The sequence below is a fragment of the Vulpes lagopus genome, chromosome 7 (assembly GCF_018345385.1).
Source record: "Vulpes lagopus strain Blue_001 chromosome 7, ASM1834538v1, whole genome shotgun sequence".
NCBI lineage: Eukaryota > Metazoa > Chordata > Mammalia > Carnivora > Canidae > Vulpes > Vulpes lagopus.
The window spans coordinates 112,939,117-112,949,147 of NC_054830.1; the positions used below are offsets into that span (position 1 = coordinate 112,939,117).

General features: G+C 42.7%; 1 protein-coding gene across 1 annotated transcript; it reads left to right on the forward strand.

Moving 5' to 3' along the window:
• The first annotated feature begins 4,235 nt into the window (after window positions 1-4,235).
• HINT1 (histidine triad nucleotide binding protein 1) lies at window positions 4,236-9,054 on the forward strand. Its single transcript, XM_041764062.1, has 3 exons — window positions 4,236-4,442; window positions 6,456-6,560; window positions 8,735-9,054. Exons 1-3 carry the CDS (start codon window positions 4,332-4,334, stop codon window positions 8,897-8,899), a joined length of 381 nt encoding a protein of 126 aa, XP_041619996.1. The 5' UTR covers window positions 4,236-4,331; the 3' UTR covers window positions 8,900-9,054.
• Window positions 9,055-10,031: the final 977 nt, after the last annotated feature.

A 10,031-nucleotide genomic window follows, 5' to 3' on the forward strand; every position in this document is an offset into this window, starting at 1 on the left:
TCCCCCTCCCCCCTCGGACTCCACGCTCAGCGGGAGGTCGGCTTTTCCCCTTCTTCCTCTCCCCTTTGCTCCTCCTTGCTCAGGTGTTCGCCAGCACACTCTCTCTAAAATAAATAAATCTTAAAACAAAAACAAAACCCATACAGCTGGTAATGGAGGTCTGAGACACAAATCCGTATGCCTGATCTAAAAAACCTAGCGTTAACCCTCTACACAGCCACCTACTCTGGTTTTGCTGGTCAAGAGGTAGAGAAATGTTAAGTATATTTAACTTAGGACCTGGCAAACTTCAAGAAAAATCTCAACCTTTTCCCCCATCGCATAACCATTGCTTCTTTCCCTACCTAACAGCCTTTCAGATTAATTTCTAGGTAAAACTGACTTTTAAGGTTTACCTAGTAGGAGAGAACGATTTGAAGCAATGGATCTTAAAGACCTTTTTCCTTCCCTGTGGCTTATGTCATTTTAAAGAATATTGCAAGTCATCAAAATAGCAAGATAATAGTTGACTTTTTAAGTTATAATTCATTAGATTTGCTAATGAGTGTTTAGCTTAAGTTTTTTTATTTTTATTTTTATTTATTTATTCATGAGAGACACAGAGAGAGAGAGAGAGAGAGGCAGAGACATAGCGTGAGGGAGAAGCAGGCTCCTTGGAAGGAGCCCGATGCAGGACCCGGGGATCAAGCCCCGGCCGAAGGCCGCTGAGCCACCCAGGTCTCCCTAGCTTAACCAAGTTAAACCAAACATACTCTGTACTTTTATATAGGAAACAATAGATGATCTCGTGACATTGCATGATGGTGCTTTCTAATTTTTAAAGAATGATTGAAACATGCTTATTTTCATTTCTAATTTAGAATCCTTGCCCAATTTCCTGAAAATTCATAATTTATTGTTATAATTTCTGGCTAACTAGGGTCCTGTATTGAGTTAACTAAAACCCCTCATCTGCCAATACTTGAAAATATAGTTCCCACAGGGCCAAAATCAGTTCAGTACTGAAGCTTCTCTTAGGTAAACCTGTATGGTTCCTTCAGCTGTTCCATAAACAAGATGACTATTTTGGTTATTCTACGAATATGTCCTGGTTAACATCTCAAAGCATGAGACCCAGAACTGAACAAGAAATTCCGATTTGTTAATCCCATAAATTCATGGAACTATAAGTAGGCAGAATAAGGTCCTCCAAAAGATGCTCCTATTTAAATCCCAGGAATTTTTTTAATGTTACCTTCTATGACAAAAGGGACTTTACAGATGTGATTAAATTAAGACTTTTGAGAAGGGAAAGTTCTCCTGAATTATCTGGTGGGCCCAACTGTAAGTAATCAAAAGGCTGCTTGTAAGTGGAAGAAGGAAACAGAGTCAGGGAGAGGTTTAAAGATGCCCTGCTTCTGAAGATGGAGAAAGAGGCCTCAAGCCAAGAAATGCAGGGAGCTTCTAGAAGGTAAGGTAAATGTTCTACCCTAGAGCCTCTAGAAGAAATGCAGCCCTGCTAACATCATGATTTTAGCCCAGTAAAATTCAGATTTCCAACTTCCTGAATGTTACCTGTTTGTGTCCTCTTCCATCTTGAAAGCCAATAGTAGGGCATCTTCAATCTTTAACCGCCACCTCTGCTTCCATCATCATATCTCCTATCTCTCCCGTGTCCCTCTTTGATTTATGAATGCCCCCATGATTACATTTAGCCTACCTGGACAATCAGGAATCTCATCACTGCAAGATCCTTTAATGACATCTGGAAATCCCCCTTATCATGTAAAGTAACATATTCATAGGCTTCAGAGATTGGAACATGGGCATCCTCTGCAGTCTGGCTTACACATGCAGTCTGGTTAACACTGGTCAATAATCTTGAAATGCATGGGCCTGAGATCATGTGAGAATCCTATGCACCAAGGTAAGGATTTTGGATTTAATTCTGTGATGAAATGCTTAATAAGCAAGACAATGAGATCATGATTTATATTTTACAAAAATCACTTTCTGTGCTGAATGCCAAATTGACTATAGTGGAAGCAGAAGCAAGCTGGAAGGCACTCAAAGTACAATGGTTTGGATTAGGGTGGTGTAGTAGAAGAGGTGAAAAGTGACTGGATTCATAATATATATTCCAAGTGTAAAGAGGAGTTAAGGATGATTTCAAGGCTTTTGATGTGAGCTATTTGGCGGATGGTACTATGGTAGACGTAGAATTTGCAGGAGGAGATTTTATCATTTGTTTATTGTACAAAGAGTAAAAATAAATTTGAAGTGCCTGGTAGACATCCATATGGAGGTGATAAGTAGGCAGTAATATATATATACCATAGGCCAATCTAGAATTAAGGGGAAAGGTAGTTCAGGAGATGATACATGCTGGAAAATCATTGTTCTGCAAATGATAAAGCCTTAGTGAAAGGTGACCACATTTATTATCCAAACCAGTATATATCTCTTCTTAATTTTGTATTTTTACAATTTCAGTCTTACAGGAAAGTTGCAAGAATAACAGGATTTGCATATACCTCTCACTTGGATTCCCCAAATGTTAATATTTGACTACAATCACTGTATCCTTTTCCCTCTACATATGAACATTTTTTGGTATTTCTTTATTGTTTGAAAGTGAGCTGCAAATGTGATACTCCTATACTCCTAAATACTTCATTATTTTTTATTCCTGCAAAAAAAAAAAAAAAAAAAAACCCACAGCAGTCTCTTATATCAATGGCACTCAAAGTATGATCCAGGGCAAGCAGCAAATGTATCACTTGGCAACATGTTAAAAACCTAAACTCTAAGACCCCACACCAGATTAACTAATTTTGATAATTTTGCTGTGGTTATGTGAGGAAATTAACGCAACTTTCAAAACTATCTAATCTATAGGCATTATTTAGAATTTTGCCAATTGTCCCAGTAATGTCTTTGACAGCAACAGTAGCAAATGGGCCACTTTTGAGATTCAAAGGATCCACTATCAATAATTTTTATTAGCAAGGGACAAGACAAGACAAACTGGTAAAGTATTATCATGTTGAGTACTCCTGGAGCTACAGTTAATTTTTCTTAACAAGGGCATGTGGCAATTAAATGTTGGCTAGAGAAGATGGCTAAGTATGGAACCTATTATGAAGTCTGGAACTGGAGGCTTACTGTGAGGTTGAAATAGCAACCAGAGGGATAGGAGACAAGACTACAAACGTGAAGACTTCCTGAAAAGAGGAAATGATCTACATTAGTAAATGATGCTAAGAGGTCTAGTATGATAAGAAATGGAAATGTTCAGGGACGCCTGGGTGGCTCAGCAGTTGAGCCTCTGCCTTCTGCCCAGGGTGTGATCCTGGAATCACAGGATCAAGTCCCGCATTGGGCTTCGTGCATGGAGCCTGCTTCTCCCTCTGCCTGGGTCTCTGCCTCTCTCTGTGGGTGTGTCTCTCATGAATAAATAAATAAAATCTTAAAAAAAAAAAAAAAAAAGGAAAGAAATGGAAATGTCCACAGAATTTTTTAAGTGGAGGTCCTCAAAAACATTGGCAAGAGCGAAATGGGTTTAGAAAGGATGAGAAAGTAGACACAGAATAAAGAAAAGTTTTAAAAAATCATCAAAGATATGAGGGGGTATGTCAAATTAAGGAAGGTGTTATTTCGTTAAGATGGGGCATGTTGCATTATGCTGATTACTTCTGGGGAGAAGTCTTTGTTTTAGAGTGGAGGGAGAATTACAAACTACAGATGCCTGAGTCCCGACTCCGGAGTCTGATTTAATTGATCTGGCCAGGTTCAAGAGGATTTTTCAAAAGTCCCCCCAAGTGATTTTAACGTGCACCGAAAACAACTGCTCTAGAGAGGAAAAAACAGTGGTGCAAACAGAGCTTACTTCCCGGAGCCAAGCCCTCCTGTAGCCGAGAAGGTAAGTTGTTAGGGTGTCTCAGCACGCATGACCAGCACTTTTTGGATTATCAAATCTTTTCAGCTACAGTATCTAATTTTTCCTACAAGTTCCATAAAGCAAGTGAAGAAGGGCGTATACAGTAACTCTACTCCCCAAGACACACTCAAGGAAATTAAAAAAAAAAAAAAAAGACCTCAGCGCGGCTCCCTAGAGCCCCAGACCAGGAACCTCCCTTCCGCCGGGTCTCGACGGGCTGCTCCGGGAGGCTCCCGCGCGCTCTCTGCACCCGCAGCGCAGCCGGCTAGTGCGCACGCGCAGGACCCGTCCGGGCGCCCGAGCAGCGGTCCCCGCGCAGGCTTGGCCGCGCACTCCCGCCCTCCGCCCGCCGCCCCGGCTCCTCCCTCCTCCCGAGCTTCTCCCCGGGGCGGCCGCGCGGGAGGAGGCCGCGATGGCCGATGAGATCGCCAAGGCTCAGGCCGCCCGGCCTGGAGGCGACACGATCTTCGGAAAGATCATCCGCAAGGAAATCCCAGCCAAAATCATTTTTGAGGATGACCAGGTAGGCAGCGGGCGTCGCCTGGCCGGCAGGCTGAGCAAGGCAGTCGCCCGAGGACACGCGGGTTCCTCGCGGACGGAAGGGACGGGAAAGGGTCGGGCGGCGTGGCGCAGGGAAGGGAGCCGGCGCCCCGCACGGCCTCCGCCGCGGGCCCCCAGCCAGCGGGCAGGGCCGCGGCCGCCCCGAGGCCGCCTGCCGGCGCGTGCCGGCGCTCCGGTTACGCGTTATCAGCCCGGGGCGCGGGTCAGGCTGCCGGGCGCTCGCGGGGCCGGCCCCGCGGGGTCCGGGCGCGTGTGGGGCCGCGCAGGCTCCTCGGCGTGGGTGCCCGCCTGCTCCGCGGCCGCCTGGGACCCCGCCCGGGACCCCGCCCGGGTCAGGAATCTCACAATCTCGCCCGCGCTCTGCCCGGCGGGGAGAAATCCGATCGCGCCCTGAGTAGGGCCCAATCTCCGCGATCTCCCGCGCGCAGCCTGCTCGCCTGGGCTTCCCCGGGCGCCGGCGCGCCACAGTGCGGGAGGTCGCCGCGGGCCGCCTGGGCGGGGTGGGCGAGTCGACCCGCCCCTCCCCCGCCCGCTCGGGCCGCCGGCTCCCTGGGTCGGCTTCGGGGGGGGGGGGGGGCGGGGGGGTGTTTTCCTTTGGTCCCGCCTGGTAGCAAAGGTTCCTTTCCTAGTTGACAGGAAGCGGTAGTTTTTGTTGACTTCATCGTCGGTGAAATTCCGTGTAGATCTGTATGCCAAGTACATGTGACATCTTGGGTAAAAGACTTCCTGGGCAGTTGTATTCATGGGTTTGGATCTCAGATAAAGCTGGGCAGGAGGTTGGCCCATCCAGACAAATGATTTTGTAAACTGTCAAATTAACTTTATGAAATATGGAGCATCGGGGAAGCATTCTCTTTATACTCCCAGTAGCGTTCTTAGATTCGAAACGTTACCTAAGATTTAATGAGAATAGGTAGCTTTTTATTTATTACCAAGTTCTTTTGTTCTAGAAAAAAATGCGTATTTCCTTTTTAAGTATTTTTCACTTGCTTTTTTTTTTTTTATAAATGATGCCTGAAATATTGATTTTTGAGCCACCTAAGACCCAACAGTACAACTGCATGAAGCAATCTGAATGATACAGCATTTTGTATGGATTACTAAGTAGAATTAGTCCTGAGACCTTTGAGCCTGGAAGGTCCTATTAAGCAGCTTCCACCTTGAGTAGAGAAGAAGAGATTTTAAAAATTCATGTGGTTTTATAATTTGTCTAAATGCTACTTCAAAAAAAAAAAAAAAGAAAGAAAAAAGAAAGAAAACCAAACAGGTATATTACTTAAATAGTTGAGTAGGGTGGGAAGAAATAGATGTCAGTCAAAATATCAAATACATAATTATAAAGCTGATCATTGTAGTAAAGAGAAAACAAGAAATTGCACAATCAGGACTCCTAACCTAGGGAAAGTGGGGTCGGAAATCAGATTTCTTTCAGAAATTTTATATATGCTGGGAGCTGAGGAGTGAATATCAGGTGAAGACAGAAGTTGGGGTTGAGGGGAGAGAAGACCATTGCAGTAGAGGGAATGGCCTTTGAAAAAAAGCCTGGGAGTGTGGAGAGAGATGAAAGATACTGTGATTTGAGCAGAAGAGTTGCATGAGATCAAACTGAAGAGATAGACAACGGATTATCATGCCTAATTTCTTCTTCACTTTTGGATCTCACTTTAAATGTCCCTACCTCAGAGTGGTTGTCTTTGATTCCGTAGTCAAAATTTGGCTTTTTCTGTGATAATCATTTATTTCAGTCTTTACTCTTCTTTTGTAATGTGTAGGCAGGATCTTAACTTTTTTATACCTTTATTGGTTTAAGGTCAGCCTTTCCATTAGACTAAGTTCCATGAAACTGACCAGGGATCACATGTATTGTGTACACTTCTGATTTCCTAGCAGTGCTTCTCATGGGGCTAGTGTGAAAGAATAAATGTAGCCTATAAGATAATATACTAAAACTGGTTTTTCTCCCCTTTTTCTCTAGTGTCTTGCTTTCCATGACATTTCCCCTCAAGCACCAACTCATTTTCTGGTGATACCCAAGAAGCATATATCCCAGATCTCTGTAGCAGAAGATGATGATGAAAGTGTAAGTAAATTTACTAACACAATTGATTTCCTTGCCTTTTTTTTTTTTTTTTTTTAAATTTGGGAGACTGGGCAGCCTGGGTGGCTCAGCGGTTTAACGCCGCCTTTGGTCCAGGGTGTGATCCTGGAGACCAGAATCAAGTCCCACATCTGGCTCCCTGCATGGAGCCTGCTTCTCCCTCTGCCTGTGTCTCTGCCTCTTTCTCTCTCTCTCTGTGTCTCTCATGAGTAAATAAATAAAATCTTTAAAATAAATCTATAAATAAGTTTGGGAGACTAAATTTTGACCTGAAAGTGATGTCACATTTTCATTTTCTTAAGGGTATTATTGAGGGGGGAAAACACAATCATTTGGAAGTCAGTGCAATGTAGAAAAAGTTTGATTTCTTAAAATTGATATAGTTGACACAAAATTATGTTTTAGGTGTGCAACATAATGGTTTGATATATGTATATTACAAAATGATCACCACAGTCAAGTTAACATCCATCACCACAAATTCTTTTTTTTTTTTTTTTTAAATTTTATTTATTTATTCATGAGAGACACAGAGAGAGAGCGAGGCAGAGATACAGGCAGAGGGAGAAGCAGGCTCCATGCAGGGAGCCTGACGTGGGACTCCATCCTGGTCTCCAGCCAGGGCGTGCCCTGGGCTGAAGGCAGCACTAAAACGCAGAGCCACCTGGGCTGCCCCATCACCACAAATTCTTAAACACGATGATTCCTAACAAGAAATAGTTGGTGAGACCCATTTTTCCTTTTTTTAAAAAGATTATTTGAGAGGAAGAGCGGGAGTACATTTGACTAGGGGTGGGGCAGAGGGAGAGGGAGAAGCAGGCTCCCCACTGAGCAGGGAGCCCCAGGCTGGGCTTGATTCCAGGACCCTTAGATCATGACCTGAGTGGAAAACGCTTAACCAGCTGAGTCACCCGGGCACCCTTCATTTTTCCTCAATAAAGAAATAGTACGTCATACAGGGGAGGGTTCAGTGATTCTGTTTCTGTTAATGATTTAAAGGAGAGAAAAATCATTATTTGGTTTTGCCAGACATATAGGCCTTAATTAAATGTTTTCCTAATGCTCCTTGTGGTAGATTATATAATTGTTTATAAATACTGGCTCTTCTTCAGAAGTGCTTTAACACTTCCTGCGTTATTGAAGTCAGGCCTGGTCATGTGACTTGATTGGGCTGGCAGTTGCAAGCAGAAGTGATATTTCTTGCATAGAAACTATAAGAGAGGGGATCCCTGGGTGGCTCAGCGGTTTGGCGCTGCCTTTGGCCCAGGGTGCGATCCTGGAGTCCCGGGATGGAGTCCCGCGTTGGGCTCCCCGCACGGAGCCTGCTTTTCCCTCCTCCTGTGTCTCTGCCTCTCTCTCTCTCTCTCATGAATGAATGAATGAATGAATGAATAAATAAATAAATCTAAAAAATTCTTATAAAAAAAAAAGAAACTATAAGAGACTAGAACTTGGTTATGTTGTGGCTTCACTTTGCCACTATGGTCTTACAGAGACTACTCCATCAGCCTAGTTTTCAAAGTGAAAAAATTGAGGAATTTAGAGCCTAGTCAACTTGTGATGAGCATGTAATGAGCACAAGAAATATATCTTTGTTGTAAACCAGTATTTGAGGTGGTTTGTTACCACAGCTTAACCAAATCTAGCCTGATTGATATACTCTCCTGTTAAAAGAAAGGAAGATGTATTTAACATTTAAACAACCCACTTGGAAAATGATTTTAAAATTGTTTTATTTTTTTTTATTTTTTATTTTTTATTTATTTATGATAGTCACAGAGAGAGAGAGAGAGGCAGAGACACAGGTGGAGGGAGAAGCAGGCTCCATGCACCGGGAGCCCGATGTGGGATTCGATCCCGGGTCTCCAGGATCGCGCCCTGGGCCAAAGGCAGGCGCCAAACCGCTGCGCCACCCAGGGATCCCTAAAATTGTTTTAATTGAGCAGATTTATATCTAATTTGTTTATTGGAATTAGTAATGAATAAATAGCTAATCTATGGGTTTTTAATTATAAATTATGTTGTGTTAGTATTAATGCCCAGTAGGGTACGTTTTAATTTGGTAGTCTTTTAATACATGAACTTGGTAGTATGTTATTTAGTGGCAAGAATTTGTAAATTGCCTATTGCTTAAGAAACTTTTTTTTCTTTTCCAGCTTCTTGGACATTTAATGATTGTTGGCAAGAAATGTGCTGCTGATCTGGGCCTGAAGAAAGGTTATCGAATGGTGGTGAATGAAGGTTCAGATGGGGGACAGTCTGTCTATCATGTTCATCTCCATGTTCTTGGAGGCCGGCAGATGAATTGGCCTCCTGGTTAAGCATGTTTTAGGGATAATTTTCCCTTCTCTAGGCAATGATCAATATTTCTAAGTTCCAGTATATTAAACAGTATACTTACTTTTGCCTGTGTATGGATAGATTGAGGAAGTAATTTTTAAAACCCATATATAATAAAAGACAATGTTGCATGGTTTATAGTTTCTCTGACTCTTGTATTTGATTTTTTTTTTTTTTAAGATTTTATTTATTTATTCATAGACACACACAGAGAGAGAGAGGCAGAGACACAGGCAGAGGGAGAAGTAGGCTCCATGCAGGGAGCCCGATGTGGGACTCAATCCCGGGTCTCCAGGATCACACCCCAGGCTGCAGGCGGCGCCAAACCACTGCGCCACTGGGGCTGCCCTTGTATTTGATTTATTTAAAAAAAAAAAATTGTTGGAACATATGAAGGTACAGTTCATAATTTGGGAGGTTTTTGGGTTTTTCTTCCCAAAGAGGACACTACACATGTACATTGTTAGAATGGTGTGACTGGTTTCTGAAGGCGAATTACAAGATTTCACCAATTTGGTTTTAGCTTTGAAATAATCCTTTTAGGGTAAGATATTAGTCCAGGAGAAGATTTCCTAATCTAATTATCTGTTTTCTGAGGAACAAAGGAGTATCTGATGTGATTGATCCAGAAAGTGACAGATTTGGGGCTAGAAGGAATGGTTTTTGTCTAGCTTATGTTTCTCCTAGAGTATGGGGATAATTTAGAAGGGATGAAAATAGATTTGTCACAGAATCTTTGATGACCATGTGAAGCCATACATTGGTATTTCTTTTGCTATCTAAACTGTCTAAATATTTATTATAATCATATTACTTAGAATTAACTTTCCAAATTGAAAACTCACTGTTTTGAATGTACATGTGCACACTAGCAAAAATATTTAAGTTGTACATGAATCTGGCTTATGTGGAGTTGGGGAGGGCACCTCATGGTATGAGTTCTCCTTATATAGACTGACTAGCCTTTTTTAGTTGTACCATGCACCTTAGCCTTTCTGAGATGCTGTAGGGCAAGTAGTTTTGTCTTTTGGCTTTCCTTCACATAGGCACTTAACATTTTCAGAAACTTACTTGATATTTCCTGTCTGCCTTACTTTCCTCTTTGATAATCTT